We start from the raw sequence: 27,016 nt of genomic DNA on the forward strand, positions 1-27,016 counted from the left end.
CTGGTGCCTTCCCAGTCAGCGGGCAGCCGCGTGAGTGCAGAGTGCAGTGTGACTCCTACTTCACACCATACATTCGCATCAGTTCCGTGTGGCTCAGGAAAAGGACAAACATTATTATTTCTGAAAATGGGCACTCTCACAGAAGAGGACATGAGGAATAACCTGGCAATCCTGGAAGAGGCAAAGAGTTCTGAAGCAAATCGCACACAGAAAAATCAACCTGAAAGGAAAAGAGGGACAGGCTTCGTCATATTTAAGAATCTCTGTTCATCAAAAGTTGCCACAAAGGGGCTGGAGCGATAGCACAGCGGGTAGGGCGTTTGCCTTGCACGCGGCCGACCCGGGTTCGATCCCCAGCATCCCATATGGTCCCCTGAGCACCGCCAGGAGTAATTCCTGAGTGCAGAGCCAGGAGTAACCCCTGTGCATTTCCAGGTGTGACCCAAAAAGCAAAAAAAAAAAAAAACCAAAAAAAAAGTTGCCACAAAGATAACGAGATGGCAGGCTACAGACAAGAAGAAATCTGTAACACACCCGTCTGGCACACCCTCTCCTAGAGAGACAGGGGATAGACCTAAACAGACACTTCATAGTCTATGATGACCCACGTCAGACACCTATGGGAAAGGGGTTGATGTCCCTGGTCCGCTGGGAAAATGGAGACCTAAAACCACAGTGACATAGTGCCAGGTTCAATCCAGAATGGTTTTTTAAAGAAGAGCTGGCAGAGGCGGGTGGACCTGGGGAGAAATCGGGATTCTCACCCGCTCATCAGGAAAACTGTCGTGGAACTGAGCCCCTCCATACTCCGTGTCCAGCGGCCCCGTTCCTAGTTAACAAACTAGAACAAAACGCTCACCGCAGCATCGTCCCCACAAGCAGAAAACGACTGAAAACTCGCATGTCTCTCGATAGGAAAGTGGGCCGGAGTTTGATGTGCTCTCCCAGTGAGATGTTGTCCCGAAGAGGCGCAGAGCAAACTCAAGCCATCACATGGGGCCCAGAGAGACTGGACAGCAGCCAAGGCATTTGCTTGGCACAGCCCAGCCAGGATTCAACCCCTGGCACCACATATGGCCCCCTGAGCACAGAACCAGGGGTGATCCCTGAGCGCAGAACCAGGAGTAAGCTCTGAGTACTGCTAGGTGTAACCCACTGTAGCACTGTCTTCCCGTTGTTCATCAATTTGCTCAAGCGGGCCCAGTAACATCTGCATTGTGAGACTTGTTGTTACTGTTTTTGGCATATTGAATATGTTTCGGGGAGCTTGCCAGGCTTTGCCGTGCGGGCAAGATACTCTCGGTAGCTTACCAGGCTCTCCGAGAGGGGTGGAGGAATCGAACCTGGCTTGGCCAGGCCAGCCACATGCAAGGCAAACACCCTACCACTGCGCTATCACTCCAACCCGGGTATAACCCAAGAAAACAAAACAAAAAACAAAAAAACCAAACGTAGATAATTGTATTGGATCTCAAAAAGGCACACTTGTACATGGACACACACACTACGTACTCTAGGGCTCCATCATTGTAAGGGGAAGAGATGGGCAAAGCAGGCAGAGAAGCATCCGTCTTTGATAGAAATAAAGGGAAGAGGTGGCAAAGAGAAGTTTCTGGAATTCTGGTTAGAATCTGTTTCTTGAACCAGGGGGAGTACTTGGTTTAAAAAATGCATTGAGCCGTATACTTAACATTTGTAGACTTTGCACATTTTTATCCCACCAAAAAGTTCCTTTTTTGAAAAAAGAGGCAGGGTTGGGTCTAGCACATGACGCTCTGGATGTGACAGAACCCAGGGCCCCGGACAGGGGCAAAACCCCGGGATCTACCCTGGGATGAGCAGGGAGAAAACAGGTCCCCCAGACAGGACGCAACCCAGCCTCGGCCGGCCTAGAGACCGGAAATAGGAACCAGAGTGCCTCATGCATGACCAAAGGCTGAAGGGCCCCAGGACACAGTGGCCCCTCAGGCGGGGGCTGGTTCCCAGGACTTGGGGGGGGGGGGGAAGGTCATGCTCCCTGTTCTGTCGAAAGCCTTGCTGCAGGGGGAAGGCAACCACAACAAGATGAGTTCAAGTTTTACTTAGTCACTGTCCTCCCGTTGTTCATCGATTTCCTCAAGCGGGCCCAGTAACGTCTCCATTGTGACAATTGTTACTGTGTTTGGCATATCGAATACCTCATGGGTAGCTTGCCAGGCTTTGCCATGCGGGCGAGATACTCTCAGTAGTAATTAAAAAAAAAATAAAAACAACCATGAAGCAACAAGGTGCCACAGCCAGGGGCATCCTGGCAAGCACAGGATGAAGCAGACAGTTGACCTGAGGCTGAGAGGCAGAGCAGACGCTTGGGGACAAATAACATGTACCGGAATCGGGTTTCTCTGAGGGATGGTGACAAGCTTGCAGAGCTGGTGGTGATACCTAGTGAGAGCTGCACCATGAATTTGGGGACCGTCCTAACGACTCGGGGGGGTTAGATGCAGTCGCAGCAGTCAAGAACACGCCTGTCCACCGTGGCCCCAACTGCAAAACCAAAGTAAAGTGGAAGATGAGATGTTTCAGACGAGGAAACTGCCTGGCGTGTGAACTCAATTCTCAGCGGAGCCGTGGTGCAGTAGGCCGCCAGCATGGGCCAGAGAGAGAGAGGACAGGGGAGGCGCCCACCAGGAGTGGTCCTTGAGCACAGGGCGAGAGTAAGCCTGTAGCCCCTTCGGTGTGCCCCCTCCCCCACCCAAAAACAAGTCAAGGGACATTGCTACCCGTAGCATGTCTCGAACCTCCTGCAAAGCTGTGGCGGGTGGCCTGGTGGCCTGGCCATTGCCAGTGTTGATGTTGGAGCCATGAGGACAGCTGGAAGGACCAGAAGCACGAGCTCTGAATGCAGGCTCAGGTCTCCCCCCCAAAAAAAAAAAATTGCATCGGTGCTGGAGTCCGGTGGTGTCACCCCATAGTGGCTCACCTCCCTGCGTCTGTCTGCAACTGAGAAGGACCAGGCAGGCCCGACCCCCTCGGAACTGGACAGAAGGTGTTACTTATCCACAGCTGCTTCCTGCTCCTTGCTGCACGCGTCGGAGACGGAGAATGTTAGAATCAGTTCAGGAGGTTTTGCGTCTCCATTCCACTTGGCTGACATGCAAAAGGGAATTTGGGACCGTCACCCTCCCCCCCGCCCCACTGCCCCCACCAGCCTCTATTGCAAATGTTATGGAAGAAACATTTGCATTAGGGCCAGAGAGACGGAGCAGGGCTTGGGGCACTTGCCTTGCCCGTGGTCGAACCCGGTTCGGTCCCATATGTTCCCTTGAGTCCTGCAGGGCGTGAGCACTCCTGCGGTTTCAGACCCAAGCCATGAACTACTGGCCTGCTTAGCTAAGGATCTCGGGGTCCAGGGAGATGAGGGAGGGCCTGGGCTTCCTGAGCACTACTTGGGCTCCTCCGCAAAAAAAAAAAAAAAAAAAATTAAAAAAATAACCAAACATATTAACGACCCCACACGCTCCATATTGAATCCAGTTGTATAAAGGGAGAATGCAACATTTGGGGGAGGATTTCTGTCCAGAAGTATTAGAACCAGAAAGGATTGATGATCAGAGCAGCGGCCTTCAGTCACCCGGAAGACATGGCCCTCCAGGATCCTTGACGAGAACGCTTGTCTACACAGCGAGCCCTGTGTGGTGTTCCTCTGGGTTGTGGTGACTTGCATCGGCGGCCAAGTGAAGGCCTTTCTAAGAGGTTGCACTGAGAGCAAGGGGGTCGCGTCCGGCTGCTGAGAAAGGACCCCCGTCCCTAGGCAGGCAGCTGGGCTGGAGGGGAAGGCGGAAGTCCTAGTTCGGGACGACCAGGAGGCAGCTCGCCGGGGACTGCAGGGCTCACACCTGGGCCGGCTCCGGCCTCGCTCCATCACTGAGGCGGCTGCAGAGCTGGGCGGGCGGGCGGCCGACACTGGGGGAGTCACGCTTGTTAGCTTCTGTCAAGCCCGGGGGACTTAGAGAACAGTTCCTCTTTCACGCGAAGAGATTGATGAATGAAATTGAGTAATTAAGGCCCCCCAAAAAAGTGACTCAGGCATGGTGAGAAAATATCAAACTACCCAAAAGGCTGCCTCCCCGTGAGAAAAGAAGCCATTAAGAGCGCTTGTCACCAGGCAGAAGCGTTTTCCAAGCATTTCCCCTGCAGGATTCAAGGTGCCCACAGACGTTGGTCTCCGCTCGCCTGAGATGGGGGTCAGCCTTGGCAGCTGCGGGCCCCCCCACACCCCTGTGCCCGTCAGTGTTCACCCGACTGGCTTTCAGAACACAGGAGCGTTTGTGGCTCCTGGAACCTTGTCGAGAGCCAAAACATCCCTTTCCAGCCGGGCGGCTCGGGGAGAGCCGCGAGGTTTTGTCACAGACACTGTTTAACGGCAGAGCCGTCCTCCAGTCGGCTGAAATCCAGTTTCACGCCGACTTCTCTGGAGCCGGGGCCCCCCGACAAGCCCGGCTGGCATCGGGAAGGCCGTATTTCCTCAGTCCTGGGGCGGCCTGACTCTGCCAACCTCCTCCCCCCACCGAACACAGGCACCAACGTGGGGGCGGGGGTGGGGGAGGAGGGCCAAGGCCAAGGGCAGGCGCTCCTGCCCCTGGTCACCACCTACTGCCTACTGCCCCCCCCCCCCGCCCGGCGGGGAATCGGGCACGCGGCATTTGACGTGTTTTTATTTGAAAAGGTGGGGAGGGGATAAAAGGCTGCCCTGTGTGATACTTTACAAATCAAGATTTGCAGGGTCTTGCCTCTGAGGGGAAGGCAGGGAGAGTCCCGACCGCCGTGAGCTGGACTCCGTGTCCCCCGCCCCGCCCTCCTGCGGACGCAGCCCTGACCATGTGCCCCCCTGACCGCAGCCCTCCCGCCGTGGCCTCCTCCTCCTCTGCCTTCTACAATTCTCAGCTGCTTTGCCTTAATCGGATTATTCCTTCTTTAACTTTTTTTTCTTTCTTTGGCTTCAACCCCTGCTAACTTTTTTCCTTTTTTTTTTTTTTTGAGTTTTTGGAGTGAGCTACTTGAACATGGGCAGAAGTCGAAAATTGTGTCAGGAGCCCCTGGTTCCCGTCTCCCCTCCCCCTGCAACCCTCAATCCCCCGCCACCCCCTCCTCACCTCCCCCTGCCGGCCCTAGTACCAGGGACCCCTCACCCAGAGCTGCCTCCCAGCAGGGTCCCCCTGCCCCCACCCCGGGCTCCCTGCGGGGCACGACTCTCCCTGTCCCGGGCCTGACCGGCTGACCCGGGCGTCCCCCCTCCAGGCTCCGGGCATGCCAGCCTCCGGGTTCGGCCGTGCGGTCACGAAGAAGGCCGTTGCTCAGAGCGTTTGGACAGGGAAGAGTGGAGCCGGCTACCTGGGTGTTCCTCGTCCGTGCTGTTCATATAAATCTAAACTGGGATTCCTGGGAATCGGATGGAACATGCCAGAAACTGCTGTGTGGGCAGTTTCGCTGAGTACTTGCAGATTGATAGAGGCCTTTGTAATAGCGAAGGGAAAGGCTCTCCCCGCCGCCGAGTTCCAGAGGTGAGCTCACCAGTTCAGGAGTTGGCCACTCCGGGCCCTCGTTAACCCTGTGCTGGGCGGCAAGGAAACAGCCCGAGCCACTCAGGCCCACCCTGGGGAGCTGAGGCGCGCTGGGAAGTCTCCCCCAGGCCTGGGCACCCGCCTGGCTTTCCCGTTTTGGTTTTTCCCCTCTGAAGACAGTGAAACGCCCTCGCACTGTTAGCACGTCACGACCGTGGACGGCCGACCGCCCCTCGGCTGTTCGGCCTGGCGTTGGGCCCCAGAAGGAGGCAGTGAGCGTGCAGGACGCCTCCAAACTCGAGCACTCGCTCAAAGACAGGGCTCGGCGTGCACCCCCAGGCGACCTCAGACCCCTGCCCACCTCGGGCATGGCCCCTGCACTGCTCGGGCTGGCCGCAGCATCAGAGGGCGTCCCGGCCCCTTGTGTGGGCAGCTAGTATGGGTGCGACTCCTGCCACTGTTCTCCCAAGGCCATGGCCGCATGGCCGGGGCAGGCTCCCAGCTCTGGCCTCTGACCCTGGGTCCCTCCTTGGGTGCCTCAGGGCCAGGCCCCCGGGAAGTGTGCAGCCGGCCCGGATGGTTCCGTGGCCTTGGCGGCCGTTTTGCCCACCTGTCCATGCAGTGTCCATCCGAGCCCCCAGAACCCCAGAGGGTGCTTGCCCTGGGGAGGCCGCAGGGACGCAGCTGACCGTGCACGGGCTGCCTGGATAGGCCAGGCTGCTTGCTACCCCCCTGGGTGATGCTTTCTTGGGGTCACTTGATGACAAGTGCCGGTGTCGGGGAGGAGTTTGGGTTTCGAAGGGGAAACGAAGGGCGGAGAGAGGTGCCCTGGGGTGCGATGAGGAACCTGGTGGGGGCTGGTCCAGCCCCTTCTTGCGCCCGGGTGCTGCCAAGGCTACCGTGAGCCCTCCACAGAGGGCAGTGGGCATGGAGAGACATGGAGCGCGATGGGTTGGCCCGGCCCTCAGGGAAGCCCTCGAAAGTGGCTTTCAGGGGTGCCAGGGTGTGGGGGGCCGGGGAGAAGGGAGAGCAGATGAAGCCTCTGGTGATGCTCAACCAGGAGGGGCGATGGGGGCATGTTCGGGGCTCGGGGACTTGGCATGGCGGCCTGGCACAGAGTTGGGCGTCTTGGGAAGGGAACCAGCGTCAGCATGGATGCAAGCTCAGTAGGTAGCAGGGCACTGGCCGGCGCTGGCTGAGACAGGTTGGGAGGGTCAGGGGGTGGGGGTGCCCGGGGCCCTTAGCGGAGGGCCCCCGCTTCCCCGAGGGGGAGGGAGCCCAGCATGAGAACAGGCTCTGCCGGGACGGGCGCCGGGCGGTGTGAGGGCGTGTGACCGCGAGCCCTCGACCCTCAGCTGCTGCGGGTGTGAAATCCGTTGCCATGGCTACTGCTCGGGACAGTGAGGGGCATTTCCCAGGGGACTCGGTGTGCGTCAGTCTGACTCGGAACTCGGACCGTCTGCCGGGGCCGTGGCACAGCTGGAGGAGACCAAATCGCCAGCACCAGGCTGGAACCCAGAGGGGGAGGGGAGGGAGGGGGACGTGGAGGGGGACTTAGAGGAGGGGAGGAGAGAGGGGACCTAGTTGGGAGAGCAGACCTGGAGGGGGACAGGGAGGAGTGGACACGGCCGCCCCCTCACTTGGGCTGTCACCAGGCCCGAGGGCTCGGCCACTCAGCCCAGTGAGTCTAGAAAGGTCCAGGAGAGGGATGGACCGTTAGCCTCGGGGCGGGCGGAGGCGCGGTTAGCACCCTGGTCCCCCGCAGACGCACTCGGAGGGCGAGTGTCACACTCTGCTCAGCCTGAGTGCAGGAGACGAGTCTGGAAGGCTGTGGCCTCCGCGCCCGGGCTCAGCCCTCTCGGACACCCGGTCAGGAGCACCCCAGAAGGTTCTCCCGGCTTCACTTGCCCCTGAGTTGGTGGCAGGTTCTGACGGAGCTCAGGTGCCTCCGTGCCAGCGCCCTGCTGAGGGGGCCGTGGGCTCTAGGGAACCCCAGGCCAGGGCTGTGTCCAGGGTTCCGACCCAAGCCCGCTGTGACTCAAGCTGGCGGAGGAGACGCTTCTCGCCTGACCCCCAGGGACAGGAAGTTGAGAGGCTGGGAGCAGTTAAAGGAGCCCAGACTCTGAGCTCCACCTTGAGGCCTGGCCCGTGGCTCTTTCCTGTTCGTTTTTGTGCTTCTGGGGATCCAACTCGGGGCCTCGCACGTGCAGGGACGCACATGGTGACCCACTGGGGTACATTAGTGACCAGCCAGAGAACCCTGGACAGGTGGCCTGGATCTTGCCAGAATCTTGAACTGGCGGCTGGGCCAGAGAAGTGTCCCGCATCTTCTGTGCCTTGGGGGGCCTGACTCACCACCCCCAGTTTTCTGGGCAGCTGCGGGGTCTGGCTGGTGTGCGCGAAGCCCTGGCTCGGAAGCAGCGCGTGACGGCAAGGCCATCGCGGCCCTGCCTGGCGGTCAGCGTGGTCAGCGTTACGTCCACTGCTCCTCCCAGACCCAGAACTCGCACCTGCGCTCTCTGAGCGAGAACAAGCCGGGCAGCCCAGCAAGGCCCTGCCCCACGCCGGCCTGTCCCCGAGTGCCCCCCACGGGCCCCATTCCCCCCCCCCCCAGCTCTGGGGGCATCCCGGGGCCAGGCGAAGGCGCGTCTGTCTCCCGTGTAGTGTGAGGGCCCTTTGAGGGGCAGCCAGGGCCAGCCTCTCGGGACATTTCCTCCTGCACGGCCCCCCCGGGCCCCGGAGGAAAAGCTTCTCGGTGCGGGAGAGAATCTTCGAGGCTAACGGGGGCTTCCCCACGCTGGGGCCACGGGGTCACTCGCCCTGGGCCCTGGGTCCTCGGCTCTTGCAGCTTCCGTGGCGCGGCCTTGAGCATCAGGTTCACGCTGTGTAGACCCGAGTCCTGAATAGGAACTATGGGGTTTCCATCCGAGGGGCCGCCGGAGCCGGTGAAACTCAAGCCTCTCCCGCCTGTTTCCCTTGGCCCCTGCTGCGTTTCCTCTCCCGTCGTGAACTCGCTGTCGGTCGGTCCGTTCCGACGCGGGACACAGAGTTCATGGGTAGCAGCAGCCCCGGCGGGGCCCGTGATGTGATGGGCCTCGCTCCCCTCCCGTCAGTATTGACCCGTGAGGCCTGGAGCTTCCAGCCCCAACTCCGCGGGACACCAGGACGCGCCCCACCCACCCCAGGCAGCGTCCGGGCCCTGGCAGTGGGGTCGCTTTTCCCGGGTCGTCGGCGGCAGCTCTGGGGGGCTGTGGGGCTGGCCCAGACTCCTGGGGCCGGAGCTGGGGTTCCCTCAGCTTTCACAGACCGCTGGCCACACTCCCTTTGTGCGACCGGAGAGGGGTGGCCGGGGACAGACCCCCGAAGCATGGGGACGTCATGGAGGAAGGGCCACGAGGGGCAGAAATAGGGCTCGGGGCCCTTCCTGGGCCCTCCCGATGCCAGGGGGTGTCTGCAGCAGGCCCGGCGGATCGAGGGGACGCAAGGCGGGTGCCAGTGCAGGGCGGAGGGCACCTCCAGGGGCTGGGCCCGCCGGGTTGGGGTTCATGCTCTGGTCAGGAGGGTTTGCGGGTCTGAGTCTGCTCATCAGCCCTTGGAGACTAGAGGCCTTTGGGGGAGGGGGTGTGAGGCTGTTCTTCAGGGCCATGACCTCAGGCTCGGGGCATAGAAAGAGGCCGGCCCCCTGGCACGGGTGGGTGGTATGTTAAACAGCCAGAGGGGGAAAGTCTCAACTCACATGGCCGGCGGGGGGAAGGGGGGCACACCTCAGGCCTGGGCGGCCGCAGCCCAGCTTTGCCTTCCCTGCCCGGCTGACCGCCTCCTCCTGCGTCCACAGGCACCTTTGAAGTGGGGGTCCACATTGCCGACGTGAGCTACTTTGTTCCCGAGGGGTCCGAGCTGGATGACGTGGCCGCGGACAGAGCGACAAGCGTCTACTTGGTCCAGAAGGTAAGAACGCGCCTCTGTCCCCGTCCCCTCCTCTTTGCTCTTCAGATAAGAACCGCGAGGAACCTCCCTCCATCTTCCATTTGGGGCCTGTGGGGCTCACCCCCGGCTCTGTGCTCAGGGGTCGCTCCTGGCGGGGCTCAGGGACCGCCTGCGGTGCCTGGGCTCAAATGGATGTTGGAGGGGCGCCAGCAAGCAGGAGTGTCCCGTGCACCATCCTTCCGGGCCCACACTCCGTCCTGGACCCCCTGCCCCATGGCCCAGATGGTCTTAACACACAGAAGGCCCCCGGGAACAGTGCTCACCCCGACCTGGTCAAGAGCAACTAACCCGCGAGGTGCCGGGTGCAGGTCACCAGCCACGTAGTGCTGGGACAAGAGTCTGTCCCAGAGAACAAGGGTGGCACAGACCCGGCGACCCCGGCCTCCCATCCCCCCACACAGCCTCCCCCAGTCCTGTGCCACACCCCAGTGTTGTCTGAGCTCTAGGGGACAGTGGGGGTCACGGGCCACCAGCCTTGTGAGTAAACGTGGTGGCCCCAAGCTGCCTCCACCATTGCCAGGAAACCTGGGGACACGGGAGCTGCCCGGGCCTTGCCCGCCCACTCTCACCCCGCCCTGTCCCCTCCCTGTCTCTGCATCCTCAGGGTCACCTGGGCCGGGGGTGGGGTGGGGGGGAGTCTTCCCGGCCGCTCTCGTGGTCCACCTGCTTATTGGCAACTCTCACTTGACCCAAGCTCGTCCTTTTCCCGTCGGGGGTCAGATAAGGGGCTTCGCCAGCTCAGATCACCCTCCCCGCGGGGGGCAAGCTGCCCCCCCCCCGCCCCACTGAGGCCTTCTAGGCACCGGAAGCCCTTTCTTGGGCACCACCACTGGGAAACCATGAGGATGCCATCAGGCCATCAGGCACAACACTCAGGAGAGGAACCAGCTGCCCAAAAGGCCAGCTCTGCGCCCACGCCCTGCCCCCAGCTCTTGGAAGCTCCCCCTCTGGCTACCAGGAGGCCAGAGGGAAGGGTGGGTCGCTGGGCCCCCCACCTCTGCTGCCCACAGGTCTGGGTGGGACAATCGTCGCCCCCCCCCTTCCCCATGCACTCCTGGCCACCCGAACCCCTCCTTCCTGCTGTGCTCCAGGATGGGCCGTCCTCAGGGAGATGCGCTCCAGACCCTAGGACCCCTCGGGGTGCAGACACCCCAGGTCTCAGGCACCAGTGTTGGGAGGGAGCACAGTGGCCATCAAGGCCAGCACCTTCCCCGGGCCAGTCTCTCCACCCAAAGAGATGGCCTGGCCACCCGGGGCCTCGCATCAAGGGTGTCTCCAGCGTGGACTCAGACGCGGGGACAGGCCTGTGCCGTAGTGCCAGGGGCATGGTCCCGAGGGCCACTGTCCGCCTGCTGTCCTGCAGTCCCTGTCAGACTGGAGCCCAACGCTCCCCAGGAGGAGACGGGCCCAGGGCAGGACAGCCCTTGTCTCCTCATCACACGCACCCGAGACCTTCCCAAGTCTTCCTCGTCCACCCCTGCCAGGGATGTCATTTGGCCCGTGCGCGCCCGGCCATCTGCTAGCAATCAGCGCTGAGACTCTGCTGACCAGAGAGGCTGTCCTGAGCCGGGATCATCCCCCCTCGCCTCGGACACCCCACCTCACCCACACGGCCCTGGCTGCGCTCACCAGCGGACTCGGTGCCAGTCCCAGGAAGGCTGTGTTCTAGGCTGAGGGATTGGCTGTTCCACAGCAGAGGTCCCCCGAGGCCACAGCTCCAAGGGTTTCTGACGCTTACCAAGTAGCACTGAGAGGGCCCCACATGTCCAGCCGTCCCGGCCCTGCACACAGCCACTCACAAGGAGAGGGACAAAGATGACCTCAAAATGGACCACAGACCAAAACGTTGGCAGTGAGCTGTAAGCGCCCTTGACGATGGCAGTGAACGACACCTTGACGGTTTGGGTTTGCTGACCACTTGAGATGTGACCCCAGTAAACTGCCAGCAGAGAAGGGATTGCTAAGCTAGACTTCATTTCATTGAGCTCTCCGAAAGACCGTTAAGAGACAGAACAGCAACCCAGAGACTAAAGTATTCGCAAAACGCATGTCTGATAAATATTGTTCAGACCATACACAGAACTCTTACGTCTCAACAGCAAAAAAAAAAAAAAAAAAGTGACCCATCCAATGTAGAATGGGCCAGACCCCTCGGCAGACGCCTCCCCGGAGAAGGCGCCCAGATGGCAGATGAGTTCATCAGAGGGAGACCACAGCACGTGGAGTCCAAGATACCACGCCCCAGCCAGAATGACCAGAGTCCATGTGGGGAGGGACGGGAACACGTTGGTTGGCGACGGGAATACAGACGGGCGCGGCCAAATGGGGAGAGATTATGGCAGAGGTTTTTGTTTTGTTTTGTTTTGTTTTGTTTTGTCTTGTTTTGCTTTTTGGGTCACACTCGGCAATGCACAGAGGCTACTCCTGGCTCTGCAGTCAGGAATCACCTCTGGCGGTGCTCAGGGGACCATATGGGATGCTGGGAACCGAACCCGGGTTGGCCATGTGCAAGGCAAACGCCCTACCCGCTGTGCTATTGCTCCAGCCCCATATGGCAGTTTCTTACAAATCTATTCTTGGGGCCAGGGAGATGGTACAGCAGGTCGGGCACCCACCGTATGGTCCCCAAGCCTGCCCGTAGCGATCCCTGAGTGCACAGCCAGGATTAAGCCCTATGCTCAGCTGACTGTAATCCCAAAAGGTATAAATTAAATCAATTCTTTTATGGGGGGAGGGCCCTGTTCACAAGGCCTGGGGGTTCCCCCCCACCCTGTTCTCTGCAGCTGAGGTAGCTGAGGGTTGAGCCCTTGTGAGGGTCTGAGGGTGCTGCTCAAGCCTTACAGCTCAAGGATTGCCTGGGGGTACCGGGGCCCTCCAGAGCCTCAGCCAGTGGTGCTCAGGGGACCAGGTGGTGTTGGCATGGCAAATACCTTGACCCTGGCACCCTGACCCTGGCCTAAGGCCAGACCTACGCTTAACCGTACAACCTCACGGTCACACTTCTTGGGATCTATCCAAAGGAGATGAAACACAAAACCTTTCCGAAGACCTCCTCGCGGCTGTTTGCAGTGACTTTTCTCACGTGCTGTCAGGGTGGGAAGTGGCCGTGGCGCCCTGGAGTAGGTGAATGGATGTCTCCACTTCTCCAGCCCAGCAGTTGCTTCCCTGGGGTGTCCCCCACCCCCGTCTGTGGGTGCCATCACCAGCTGGCACCCCTCGGGCTCCACACAGCTGGACACGGGGTACCCAATTGACAGCGGTGACCCACTTGCTCACTGACATTTGCTGTCCGGGGCTGAGGCGTGGGAACCGACTCTCGGCCTAAAGCATGAGGAGCCGCCAGGAGGGAGAATCCCGACAGCGGGAGGGTGTGGAGAATCCGGAGCTTGGGAAGGACCCGCATTGGCCACTATCAGGGCGCGCCTGTGCCCTCTTCTCCCTCAGGCCCCGGTGACCGCGGGGAGGAGAAGGCAGGGGGACCCTGGCCCCGACCTCTGACACAGCAGCTGTAGCTCTCGGTCCTTCCAACCTCAGCTCCGGCCTTCCCTGCTCCTCGTTCTTGTTTCCTAAACACCGTGGCCGGGAGTGTCTCAGCCCTTCCCCGGCTGTGCCCATAAAGGTCTTCAAAGCTAAGGGGGCTGCTCTCCTTCAAGTTTCTTTTCTCCTCAGAGTCTCTCCCAGACTCTCTCGAGTCTCTCAGTGTCTCCCAGAGTCTCTCTCAGTGTCTCTCAGAGTCTCTCAGTCTCTCCCAGAGTCTCTCAGTCTCTCTCAGAGTCTCTCTCAGTCTCTCCCAGAGTCTCTCAGTCTCTCCCAGTCTCTCCCAGAGTCTCTCAGTCTCTCTCAGAGTCTCTCTCAGTCTCTCCCAGAGTCTCTCCGAGAGTCTCTCTCAGAGTCTCTCAGTGTCTCTCTCAGTCTCTCCCAGAGTCTCTCTCAGAGTCTCTCTCTCTATCTCAGAGTCTCTCTTTCTCAGTTTCTCTCAGTCTTTCTCAGAGTTTCTCTAAGTCTCTCTCGGAGTCTCTCAGTCTCTCTCAGAGTCTCTTGAAGTTTCTGAGGCTCTCTGAGTCTCAGAGTCTCTCTCTATCTCAGAGTCTCTCTGAGTCTCAATCTCTCTCAGAGTCTCTCTCTCTATCTCTCTCAGAGTCTCTGCTCTCTCCTCCCAAGTTTCTGTCATCTCACATGACAAAACCATCTGTTTCTCCTGTTTCCAGAAGGCATGGGGAATTTGGGGCGAGGGCAACATGCAGTGAGGAGCTGCTGGTCACTTTCCCTTCTGAGAGGCCGGTCACCAGTTTCTTCTCAAGCCTCGCCATGACTGTGGTGACAGGTCAGAGTCATCGGCTCTTGAGATGTGGAGAACCATCCCATGGAGAAGCGATTCTCAACCCGGGGGCCCCCCAGGATAATCCCGGGGGTGAAAAACTGCATCCACGCCACAGGGGCCATAGCTGGAGGCTAGGGGACCAGCAGTAGGATGCAGGGGTCAGGGAGGGCGCAAGAAGGAACCGGTCAAAGGGGACCATAGGGAGGGGGCTGAGAAATGTTGCCCTGGTCTCAGTGACCCCATCTGGGTCCCCCAGCACCTCGCACTCCTTCACAGGAAGTTGTGTCCTGCTGGGATTTTAGTCATGGTGATGTGTGGCTGCCTGTTCCTTAGCAACAGACAGGGGCACCCAGGAAGAGAGATGAGCTTAGATGATTTCAACTGAAACCCCATGAAAGAGACTCTTTGGGGTTTTGTTGCAGGGAGCACAGTGGGGGGACAAGCAGTCACTCAGGCGATCACTCCTGACTGGCTCGGGGGACTGCAGGGGGTGCGGGTCCCTCCGGCCCCCAAAGCTGCTCTTAGCTGCTCTTTCCCTTAGAAGAAGGTGGGATCCTAGGCCACTTCTCTCTCTCTCTCTCTCTCTCTCTCTCTCTCTCTCTCTCTCTCTCTCTCTCTCTCTCTCTCTCTCTGCGAGGGAAGTGCCGGCCAGCTGTAGTTTTCAGGTAATATAAGAAAACAGGCGCTTGAAGTTTCCAAAGAGAGAGAAAGCCTCAACGCTGGAAACCGAAGCCTACGTTTTCTGCCTCCGGCCCATGTTGTTGTACGTGTGAAGCAGTGAATGAAAGCTGACCCAGAAATCTCCAAAGTTACTGATGCTGTTCTGTAATGGGCTTGAAGATGAGGCTGGACCCACCTGTCTCTGGGTGCCCTGGGCTGTGGAGGTGGGAAGGCGGACCCGCCTGTCTCTGGGCACCCTGGAGTATGGGGGAGCCCAGACCTGCCTATCTCTAGGTACGCTGGGCCCGCCTGTCTCTGGGTACCCCAGGCTATGGGGGGGCGGATCCCCCTATTTCTGGGCACCCCAAGAGGCTCCTCCCAGCTGTCCAATGCTGGTGTTTTGTTGTGTCCTACTCTGCAGGTGAGTTCATCAACTTCAGAATTCCTGCCTGTGTCCATCCGCAGAAGGAAATTCTCTAAGCCTGTTGGCTGGTGAATAAGCGATTGCTTCCTTTACCTTGTGCCCGGGTGCCAGCCCGTTGTGAAAACCTCCCTGTCCTCTGAGGAAGCTCAGGAACTTCACCTGAGTCTCGGAGGATCAGGGCGCACCCCCCAGGCCTGGCTGGAAGGGCGGCGGGGGCTCCTGGCCCGCCCCAGGTGCTCAGGTGGGCCCCGTCCCGGCTGGTGGGGGCCCTGCTCCAGCCTGAGCAGACCTTCCTCTGGCCCCCGCCCGGGTCGCAGGCCTGACCTGGCTTACCCGTGGCTGAACTTGGCCCGGCCCTGCTGTGGCTTTCCCTGCTGCCCCCACCCAGCCCTCTGGGCAGCTGCGTGTTTACCTAAACGGTCAGCTTCGCCAGGATGCTTAGAAAGTCCGTGCTCGCCCTCGCCGCTCCCCGGCCCACACCCCTCGCCCCTTCAGGAAGTGCCCCCGACTCGGTTCCTCCAGCACGTGTGGGGTCCCTGCTGGGGCCTGGGGCGAGGAGACGGAGGCCCCCTCTGTCTGGCCAGGCTTTTTTTTTTTTTTAGTTTTTATTAGTGAAACACCATGAAGTCCAGTTGTAGACTTACAAATTTTTGTGCTTGGGTTTCAGTTATACAATGATCGAATACCCCGTCCCTCCACCAGTGCCCATTCTCCACTACCACTAATCCCAGTAGCCCTCCCACTCCTCAACCCCCTCACCCCCACTCCCCCCGCCTCTGTGGCAAAGCATTCCCTTTTGTTCTCTCTCTCCTTTTGGGTGTTGTGGTCTGCAAAAGAGGCATTGAGTGGCAATCATGTTTGGTCTATAGTCTACTTTCAGCATGCATCTCCCATCCTGGGAGGATCCTCCCAACACCCTTTACTTGGTGCTCCCTTCTCTATCTGAGCTGCCTTTTCCCCTAGCGTGTGCGGCTGGCCTTCAAGCCATGGAGTGAACCTCCTGGAACTTATCTCAGCTATTCTTGGGTATCAGTCTCCTACTTTGTTACTTTATATCCCCCAGATGAATGCAATCTTTCTATGTCTTTCCCTCTCTTTCTGACTGATTTCACTTAGCATGATACTTTCCATGTAGAACCACTTGGCCAGGCTTTTGACCAGTGTCCCAGTCTTGAGGGGAAGCTACTCCGTAGGTGGAAGGGGGCACGACATCCGAAGCGTGCTCTGTGGTGGACCTGGGGGCGGGGGAAGGAGAGGCAGTGGCAAGTGGCCAGAAAGGCGAACAGATGGGGGTCCTGGGAGAGGCCCAGACATGTGGGGGGCTGGGGGGGGATTCCAGGGGAAGGCGAGAGATGGGTCTGGCCCCAAAACCCAAAGGAGGAGGAGGAGATGACAGCGATGACTTAGGACGAGTGCCAGCCGCCATGCCTGGCCTGGTCACACACACTCCACCCGTCAGAGCAGCCCCCTGGGGACAGTGCAGGACCCAGTCTGAAAGGCCAGGCCACCATGGGCCGAAGGTGACAGTCCCAGAGAGAGGCGCAACTGGGCTGAGGCTACAGGAGGCCGAGTGTTGGGGCGCGGAGGAGCTCGGGGGGGGTCTCTGCTGGGCACTTCCTGTTGTTCACAAAGGAGGAGGTGGGTGACAGGGAAGGACGTCACGGCCCGGACGGGTGAGGCCAGGCCGGGCCTTTGCTGCTCGTCCTGCACCAGCCAACATGAGTCTGCGCGTCCCCTCCAGACTCTGGGGTCACAAGAGCCCACCCGGGGTCACAGCCGAGTGTGGGGCTCATTTTAAATTGGAATTCCTTCATGCCTCTTCTCAGTCGGTGTTCCGTGTCGAGGGCTCTCGGCCCACAGGGACAGTTGGGGGAGACCGTCCTCGCATTTTGTCCTCTGAAGCATTGTCCCAGACCCCGTTGTTTGACTTGCGTGCTGCTGTTTAGAAGATGTCACGTGTCACTGTCCTGGTGTCCCTGCCTTCCCCTAGTTAGTGTTTACCGCTTGGGAGCCACTGCAGAAGAAGCCCCACTGGCCACGGCAGTGGGAGCAGCAGGAGGCCCGGGATACACCCAGCCACGGGCGTGGAGCACTGAGCGCTGAGGACTCTGGACGAGCGGGATCGGAGACCCGGGTGGGTGGAGACAGGCCGTGTCCCTGAAGAACGGAGCGGCCTCAAAAGGCCACACTGCCGCCCAAAGGGCCACAGGGCTGTGCTCCCTGCCAGAATCGCAGTGGCATTTTCCACGGGAATCAGAACACGCGGCTGCAAACTGACGGGTGCCCCCACGAGGGCTCCGAGCAAGCTCGTGGCATCACACTCCTGACACAGGCACTGTCAGAAAGTCAGAACCGCCCAGGGTGCCCCGGATCAGATTAGACGGGCCGGGAAGAAGCCCCGAGGGTGGTGCCAACTGCTCTCACGGTCGATGTGTAACCGCTTCCCAGCCCTGCGTGGGCCGGGACAGAGTGCTGGGGACAGCGAGGGGCAGGACAGTCTGTTCAGGAAATGGTGCCGGGGAAACTGGCCATTCACCACCAAGAATGCACGCGGGCCCATGTCTGCCCTCTGCCCAGAAATCATCCAGGACTTCAAGGTGGGCCAGAGAGATGGCACAGCGGGTACGGCACACGCCTTGCGGCCCAGGTTCGGTCCCTGGCACTCCACAGACCCCCCGGGGGTGGGCCCTAGGAGGAAACCCTGGTCACCCCCCAGTGTGGCTCAGATAAAACCGAAGGCTTACAGGTGAGGCTCCAGGAACTCGGGCGCCCCGCCCCTGGCCCCCACTAGTCTCGGCTCGGGAGGCTCCTGGGACGGGGCTGATGCGTTTTCGGGGCGGAGCCGCTCCCGCCTGCCCGTGCTTACGGCCGCGCTGTCTCGCAGGTCATCCCCATGCTCCCCCGACTGCTGTGCGAGGAGCTGTGCAGCCTCAACCCCATGACCGACAAGCTCACCTTCTCCGTCATCTGGACACTGACCGCGCAGGGCAAGGTAAGAGCGGAAGAGTGTGTGTGAGTGTGTGTGTGTGATTGTGTGAGTGGGTGTGTTTGTGTGTGAGTGGGTGTGTGTGTATGTGTGTGTGCGCATGTGTGAGTAGGTGTGTTTGTGTGTGTGTGATTGTGTGAGTGGGTGTGTTTGTGTGTGAGTGGGTGTGTGTGTGGGTGTATATGTGTGAGTGTGTATCTGTGTGTGAGTGGGTGTGTGTGTGAGTGGGGGGGTGTGAGTGTATCTGTGTGAGTGGGGATATGTGTGTGTGAGTGGGGGTGTGAGTGTGTACGTGGGTGGGTGTGTGAATGTGTGTCTGTGTATGAGTGGTTGTGTCTGTCTGTGTGTGAGTAAGTGTATATGTGTGAGTGGGGGTGTATGAGTGAGTGGGGGTATGCGAGTGTGTGTAAGTGGGGGTATGTGAGTGTGTATGTGTCTTTGTGTGAGTTGGTGTGTGTGTGTATGTGTGTGTATGTGTGTGTGTGTGTGTGTGTGTGAGAGAGAGAGAGAGAGACCTTCCATGAGTTCCTTGTCTGCCTGGTGGTAGGAGGGAGTAGCCGTACCTGAGGAAGCGTGTTAAGGGCCCCTGAGCAGAGGACCACGCCTGGCCATGTTCCTCCGGATCTGGGGGCCTTGAGGCAGGCACTGAGAGACAGGCCCCTGGGCAGCTCGCAGCTGACAGTGACACCGGGAACCGGGCAGGGTCAGGCGGGTGTGGTGGAGTCCGGTACAGTGGGGGAGGGGGACAGGGCACTGGATGCATCACAGATGAATACTAGGTAGCACGGGGCCTCTCAGTGGAAGAGAAAGGTCATGGCTGTTTTCTTGTTATTACTATTCTGTACTTTGTGTTTCGGACACACACTGTGTGCGCAGGGCTCTCCTGGCTCTGGGGGCAGGATTGAAGGCAGCAGGCACCCTCCCAGGACTGTCTCTCCCCGCCTCCCGAGCCTGTGTGGGAGGGCCTGGTGGTTTAAGGGGGAATTAAATTAGCAAGGTCGTGCCATAACCGAGACCCCAGAGGAACTGTGGGCCAAGAGCAAAGGAGAATGTCGGTAGACAATTCCTGAATAGAGGCATAGGGAACAGATAAATGAAAGATGGTTCCAGGAAAATTACCCCCACACACACCTCCAAAAAAAAAAAAAAAACCCAGAAACAACTCTAAACATTCAAAAACAGAGTAACAGTCCATAAGCTATGGATCCAAATCCATGGGATGTTATACAATTACCAACACTGTTGCAAAGATCATGTCAGAACAGGGAAATGTTTATATTGTAATATTCAATGGAAGTTACAAAAAAGATATTTAATTATGAAGAGGTTTCAAGTAAAAAATGGAGGATCAAATACCCACATTCACTTTCATTCCTTCCCAAAACCTCACTAAAACAACAGTGAAGAGATTTTTTTTTTCGAGGCCTCAACCCACAAGGACAAAGAGAGTGGGACAGGAGACAAGAGCAACAGAGGCCGGCCGCGGGGAGGCAGATGGATGAGCGCTGACTGACTTAGCAGCCTGAGAAAGCGGGTGCTCGGCCAGGGAGGGGAGACGCCAAGAAACAGCCCGTCCGCACGGCACAGCCCGGAGGAAAAAGGAAAAAAATCAGAACCCAACAGCACCGTGTAACTGGAAAGTGGAGGAGAGAGATGCCCCCCCCCCCCAATATTTAGGTAAAGACCAGAACTCTAGTCCCTGGACAAGGTCAAGTACAAAATGCCTAAACCAGAAGACAGACAGACAGGCTCACTGCAGTGGAGGTGAGCGGTTCTTGGATGGCACAGGCTGAGTCCGTGTGTCCTGCCAGTCCCGGCTTGGCAATGCCCCCATGCCTGAATCCCGAGAGGGGAGAGACAGGAAGGAAGAGCCGAAACTTCTAGGAGGTTACCTCAGGGAATCTCAGCCATGGCCCAGCCAGGTCCCGGCACTCGGGCCTCTGCCCACAGCCGCCTGGAAACTCGGAGTTTCACTCAAATCACTGGTGTTAACAATCTCCTCTGAGAAGAGGCGACCGAAAGGGAAGCCTCTGTCATGAAACCAAAAACCGAAACAGGGAGAAGGTCAACTCCTTATAGTGTCAGTGTGGTTTTAAGAGGCGTGTATCATCTAGATCGCAAGATCTAGAAACGTGAGTATTAAGATGGGGTTAAGAAACAAGGAAAAACTCTTGGAAATGAACGACGTGATAGAAGAAGGGAGGAAAAATCAAGGTTCTGGTCGGAAGATCGACTTGGGCAATTGTCCCAGCAAGATGGAAAATTTCAGAGACTGGAGCGATAGGACAGTGGGGAGGGAGCTCCCCTTGCACACAGCCAACCCGGATTCGATCCCCGGCATCCCATATGGTCCCCCAAGCCCGCCAGGAGTGATTCCTGAGTGCAGAGCCAGGAGTGAGTCCTGAGCGTTGCTGGGTACGGCCCAAAATACAAATAAAAAAGATGGAAAATTCAGGGACCAGCCCAAGATCCCCAACATCTGTTCAGTGAACATTCCAGAAATAGAGAACAATGAAAACAGGGAAAGAAAAGATCATGAGAATAATTCAGGCCCATGCCCCATTGGAAAAGCCTCCTGTCCAGCCTGGTAGTGGACACGCATCCTCTCCACACATGCTGTCGGGAAGTTCCAGAGCTCCACAGGCCCAGGAAGGGTCCCTCAGGCATATGAGAAGAAGATGGAGTCACACACTCTATATTTCAGCCCGAGATGCCAACGAAGAAGAGTTTTGGGATTTCTGAAAGATTGTGATTTTCACCTCAAACTTCTGTGCCTAGCCAAGATAGCGACATCTGGTGAGGGAAGACATTTCTGACAAAAGGCCGCCACCAAAAAGGGGGTAGGAGGCAGAGAGAAAAATCTCCCTTTCTTCTTGCCATGTTCCTCAGGAAACTACAAGAAAACATGGTTGGCCAGCCTGCAGTGAGCGTGTGTGAAATAGCACCAGACAGAAGAGAAACGTCTCAGGTGAGGTGGAAGAAATTAGATTACAAACATCTCTGGCGTTGCAGTTCCTCAGAGTACTCTGCTGTCATAGCAGGAAAGCCTGTAAGGCATACATGAAAGACACGGTTCACTTCCAAAGGAACAGCACGTGAACACGAGTGACGCGTCAATCAGCCCGCAGGCCATACATCATCTGCTGGCTCCTGACCTCGAGATGGTAGAACAACGTCCCGCATCTCAGCTCTCCACAGAGAAGCCGCTAATCCACAGAGGACTGCATCTGAAGGGGCTAGGAGAGAGATCCTAACACAACATGCCTGAGTTCTTGAAGGCCAGTTCAGATCAGTAACTACCAAATACTTTATTCTGAAGAGTTACTGAGAACTGGGGGCCAGAACAGTAGTGCAGCAGGTGGGGTGTTTGCCCTGCATGCGGCCGACCCAAGTTCAATCCCCTGCACACCATATGGTCCCCCATGCACCACCAGGAGTAATTCCTGAGCACAGAGCCAGGATTAACCCCAGAGTACCGCCAAGTGTGGCCCAAAAGGCAAAAGATAAAGTGATGACATTGATCTGACTTAGCTTTGAATGGCTCTTTCAGCCATGCAGGGTCCTTGGCCATCATCTGTCATCTGGAAGACCCTGGCTCAGTGTGACCTTCACCACGTCGGACCCCAAGGGCACACTGTCAAACAGGAGTCTCCAAAAAGGTTCATTTTTTCTGGGCCTCAGATCTTATCATTGGTAGTCAGTACCATGTGTTGTTTTCCTGCATGAACCAGATACCCATGCCTAAATAACCACAGTCTAGAACACATGCTCTGCATGCCCAACCACAGGCTCAACCCCCAGCACTGCATGGTACCTGAGCACTGAGCCAGGAGCATCCCCAGCATTTCTAAGTGTAGCCCAAGTACCTCCCACCTCCATTTTTTAAAATCAGAGACATCACTCTCATTTTTTGAAAACATTTTCATAGGCTACAAGAAAAATGTTTCTTACCTGACACAGTGCCACGGGCCCCCCCAAATGTTGAGTCCCTTACCTGACACAGTACCATTGCCTTCCCCCACACAGTCTGACATTATTTCGCCCCAGTTGTGGTGGAGACAAGGTGTCCGTGTTACCTTTGGTCTTGACAGTTCCTGTGTCCGATGAGAGGTGCGTGCTCAGGAGTCAAGAAGCAATTTGTACATTATCCAGAGTCCAAGAAAAGAATTGTGAAGTCAGGGGCCAGTGGTCACATGGGAGTGCAGGGAGTGAATGGGAAGGGACCAGGAGGGACTGGGGGCCGTCCCTGCAGTGGGCGTGAGGCATCGGTAACGCCCTGCTTTCTGGGTGTGTTTCCTAGCATGTTGGAAAACGTCACTTTGGCCTTTTCCTGAGCACTTATTTTTGTGAAATTAAAGAGAAAAGGCCCATATAAAAAAAGTAACTTGAATCCGCAGAAAAGGGCTTGCAATCTGATGAAAGAAAAAGCTGCCTCGTCTTCTAAAGCAAACTCAGGAATCCCGATTGGTCTCGAGTTTCTCTGGGAGGCAGATCTTATGCCATGGCCGCTGGCCCCCGGGCTGGAGGGCAGATGTGGAGGAGGTGAAGGTTGCCGCTTCTGGGCTTCCAGGAAGAGATGCTCGAACCCGTCAGGTGCAGCCGGAGTGGAGTTGGGGGGGGAGGGGCACTGTGGGACAGACGCCACATGGTGGCCACACTTAGCGGTGACCCTGTTCGCCAGGCGTTGGTGTCCAGAATTCCTGCCCGGACCCACCCATCCTCTGTCCACCTGGCAGTGGACCGGGTCAGTCCGTCCCATCTCATGCCCTCCTGTTTCCTGGGTTTGCACGGCACACGGGAAGGGACTTTCCTTCTTCCTTCCCTCAGGCCCGCTGCTCACGCAGCCCCTCAGGCCTCTCCGAGAAAGGGGCCTGCTCCAGTCGGGGTCCGCAGAGTGGCCTGAGATGGCAGACAAGGACTCAGTGTTTTTCTGCCTTTCAGAAAATTCCAGCACATAAACAAATAGGCTGAGACAGGCACCTTCAGTGACCTCAGCAGAGGCATCCAGTGGTCTCAGTGTGTTGCCGGCTGCCTCCATCCTCCAGACCCTTGGACCTATAGGGCCAGCTGAGACGGCCGCACCCCGGCTGGTCCCACCAACAGCCCTGCCTGTACACGCAGTAATGGCCCTGCCGGCCTCCCCCCTGAGCCCCTATGATGTTTCTCCCCCCCACACACACACACACATATGCATGTATACACATGCATACACGCACACGCACACATGCATATGTACACAGACATGCATAGATATACACATGCACACACATGCAAAGACACGCAGAGAAACATAAACACACAAGCATGTACACATGCAGACACACTCACAGAAGCAGACACAGATACACACACACTCACACCAGGGGGCTCTCCTGGGGTCACAGCTGTGAAAAGTGGCAGGAATCTGCGGGGGCCCCCCTCACCCCAGCCCCCCCACACACACCTGGCTGTGTTCCGGTCAGGAAAATGGTTATTTCTCCCTCCTGATTTGCGTTTGAACCAAGCCAGCCAGAGCCTTGGGCAGCGATTCTGTGCCTGTTGATTTAATGTTACAAATTACCCATTGGCAGATGTTTGAACCAGCGATTTCTCACTGACGCACTGGGCTTCCTTTGGTCAGGGGGACGGGGAGATAAATTTTCAAATCCATCAGAACGGAATGGAACCATTTTCAGAGGTGACGGTTGCCTGGCCGTTCCGTGTCTGTTACATCAAGCTCGAGTGTATTTGAGGCTCTTTTCCTGGCTGTGCGCTCTCGGCTGTGGCACCGGGAGCTAAAACAGCCAGAATCGGATGGGGGAGGGGCTGGAGGCTGGAATGACACAGCCGGGAGGGGACTGGCCTGCACGTGGCCGACCAGCGTCCATGCCCCAGCACCCCATACGGTCCACTGAGCCCAGAGGAGTGGACCCTGGGCATATACCAAAAATACAGACAACCATATTCGGGGGCCGCGGAGATGACTCCAGGCTCTGTGTGTGGGAGACCCGGTTTGATCCCCAGCACCTCATGGTCCCCTGGGAGTGACTCCGGAGCCCCCTGCTCCGTCCCCCCCCAAAAAAAGTGATATTAGGAACTTACTAGGAACTGGATCCTCAGCCAGGGACACACTCTGCCAGAAGGCCTGGCTCTACCATGGGCACAAGGCCGGGCGGCTGGAGGGGTGGGGAAGGGGTGCAGGGTGGGGGCACTGCCCGGCTGCTGGCATCATCGAGTACGTTTCGGGGAGCATTTCTCAGCCCAGCAGTTTATAGGAACGAGGTGCCCAGGGTAGCCTGTGGCCCTGGGCCATGCTAGGCAGGTCTGCAGTGCTGTGGGGGTCCCCGGGGAGACAGAGCATAGACTGTGGGTGGCCTGCAGAACCCCCAGATACTGCCTAGGGCAGGAGGGAGTATCCTGACACCTGCCGCAGCGTGCCCGGCTGGTCCATGGACACAGAGAGGAGGGGGGGGTCTGCTGCCTGTCAAGTGACCAGGGGGTGCTGGGAAAGGCAGGCATGGCCCCCACGAGTGCTGGCGGGGGCCAGAGGCTGCGCAGTCACCCCCAGGGCAGGAGTGCCCCCCAGTGCAGTGTCAGTGCCTCAAGCACCCCACGAGTTCCCTGTCCCAGGGGTTCTGTGGTTCCAGAACAATCCAGAAGCTGCTGGGAGCGGGTTCGAGGCCCCGAGCACTGGGCGCAGGGGGCATTTCTGTGAGGCTTTTCCTGCCTTTCCTGGGCCCCCCCTGGGCGCTCGCTCCTGGGGGAAGGGAAGGAAGAGTGCTCCGAGGGTCTCCAGCCTCCCGGGCAGAGACGGTCCCTCCTGCCCGCCCGCCTGCCCCGCTGACCCCAGTGCTCCCCCCCTCACCCCCGACCTCGACACGCCACAGTCCCCTCTCGTCACTCACCCCTGCCCCGTCCGCCCCCCAGCCTGACCCCCACATTCCCCTCCCGTCACAAGCACTAGGGGTCACCCAGGGGTGGGGGCTTCCCTGACCCCCCGCACCTCGCATCCCCCCAAGGACCTGCCCCGCCCGCCTCGCCTTGCCTAGTTCTCTGTCCCTGCATGTCCCGGGGCACAGCGCATGGGCCCGTGGTGCCGGCCCCTCAGCCCCGTGCCCTGTCTCCGCAGATCCTCAGCGAGTGGTTCGGCCGCACCGTCATCCGCTCCTGTGCCAAGCTGAGCTACGAGCACGCGCAGAGCATGATCGAGAGCCCCTCGCGGGAGCTGCCGGCCGAGCAGCTGCCCCCTGTGGGCCCCGAGCACAGCAGCTGGGACGTGCACCGCGCCGTGCTGCAGCTGCATGCCATCGCCCAGGAGCTCCGGCGGCAGCGCTTCAGGGACGGGGCGCTGCGCCTGGACCAGGTCAGTCCCCCGCCTGGCGATGGCCACCTGGCCGACGGTGGCCGCGAGCCCAGGGCAGTGCCGGCCTCCCCACACCCCGCGGCCTCTTCCTCCACTAACCCCTAGTGGAGCCGGGAGAGAGACGCCAGGAAGTGTCCACGGGTCGGGTGGCACGACCGCATGTCCCCAGCCTTCCAAAGGTGTTCTCAGGTCCCTGACCAACCTCTGCAGAAGCAGAGTGCCCGGGCGGCCGTGGCGGGCGCTGGCTGTTGAGGCCCAGGGTAGCCTGGACGGGGACCAGACACCAAGGCCATCAGAGTACCCCCCAGGCGGGCCTAATATCCGGGGCTCATGGAGGGAGCCAGTGCCCCATCTCTGCAGCCCCTCCTCACGCCCCTGGCACGGTGTGTGTGTCTCCGAGTGTCTCGGTGGCCGAGCTGATAGAACCGCTTCTCGGCCACCGACGTGCTCCTCCTGCCCCTTCTGGGGCCTGTTCCTGCCACCCTTCCTTCCGGGAGAGCGTCAGACACTGCCCCGTGGGCATCGCAGAAGGTGGTCGGTCGCTCCCGCAAGGGAATGTCTGTGGGTGCTATGGGACCCCCCCTGCCCTGCGCCCTGGTGGGGGACGGCTCCCCCCATGGAGTGGCAGGGGGGACATGCCTCCATCCCGCGCTTTCTCTGTTCCGGGCCAGACGCCGAGGCCACTGCACTTTCTCTTCCTGCGTTCGGGGGCCGCAGCACCTGTGAGCTCCCAGGGCGAAACCCGCCGACAGGTGCCTCTGACTTGGTGGCGCTGGAGAGAAATGGGGGCTACAGAGAGGTGCGGGGCCCCCGAGCCGCGGGAGTCCCTGCAGAGCCTCGCCTGGGCTTTGTCCTCACCAGAGAGGCCCCGAGCGATCCGACTTATGCTGAGATTGTTCCTTGAGAGCCCGTTTGCGTGACCTCTCCAGAGCCTCTCGTAGGCGGCAGAGACACGGTAGCAGGCATCTGGCGCGCTCTTGCCTTGTTCACGCCGGCCCAAGCCGCTTCTCGCCCGCGGGTCCTCACACACACTCCTGAGCACTGTTTCGGAAGCCTCCCGCTCCAAAAAGGAGCAAACAGCTCCACTTACTAAACCGGAGAGAGTGTGCCTACTTTGGTATGAACTCAGCCCAATGTTCCAGCGCTTTCTGTCTCTTCTGCATGATTCCGTGGTTCCACCGGCGTCTAGAACAAGCCTTCCAATCTGATTTGCAGAAATTCACCCTTTTTTTTCCTCTTTGGGTCACACCTGGCAATGCCCAGGAGTTACTCCTGGCTTTGCACTCCGGAATCACTCCTGGCAGTGCTCAGGGCACCATATGGGATGCTGGGAATCGAACCCGGGTCGGCCACGTGCAAGGCAAACGCCTTGCCCGCTGTGCTGTCACTTCAGCCCCAAAATTCACCTTCTTTTAAAAAAAAAAAAGACACCTCCCTCCACACCACCCCCATCTGTGGCACCTGAGGCCACCTGGATCTGTCCAATGCCCCCACCCCCAGGGGGCGCTACTGCCCGCTTGGGGAATATCACCGTCTCGGAAGCCAGCTAAGCGGCCGCTGCTTCACACACACCCAGGGGGACAGCCCGGGGATATGTGTCAGGGGCCTCTCACAGGGTTCCAAAGAGCCTCTGAATCAAGCATGTGAAATTCTCTGGCTCCTGGGGGTCAGGTCCGTGATTGATGCTAATCTCGGGCAGGTCTCGGGCACCCGGATCTGACTGCTGAAAACAATTTTGGCTCTGCAGGCCCGTTAA

The 27,016-nt window shown here is 58.8% G+C and overlaps 1 protein-coding gene across 1 annotated transcript in view; it reads left to right on the forward strand.

Moving 5' to 3' along the window:
* The window catches only part of DIS3L2 (DIS3 like 3'-5' exoribonuclease 2), a 217,854-nt gene that overhangs the window by 160,221 nt on the left and 30,617 nt on the right, over positions 1–27,016 (forward strand). Inside the window, exons 10-12 of the mRNA XM_056120993.1 lie at positions 9,376–9,488; positions 17,817–17,924; positions 25,027–25,260. Coding sequence (XP_055976968.1) covers positions 9,376–9,488; positions 17,817–17,924; positions 25,027–25,260 — 455 coding nt within the window. The remainder of the gene's footprint in view (positions 1–9,375; positions 9,489–17,816; positions 17,925–25,026; positions 25,261–27,016) is intronic.

Source organism: Sorex fumeus, unplaced genomic scaffold, assembly GCF_029834395.1.
Source record: "Sorex fumeus unplaced genomic scaffold, SorFum_2.1 ptg000005l, whole genome shotgun sequence".
In the NCBI taxonomy this organism is placed as follows: domain Eukaryota; kingdom Metazoa; phylum Chordata; class Mammalia; order Eulipotyphla; family Soricidae; genus Sorex; species Sorex fumeus.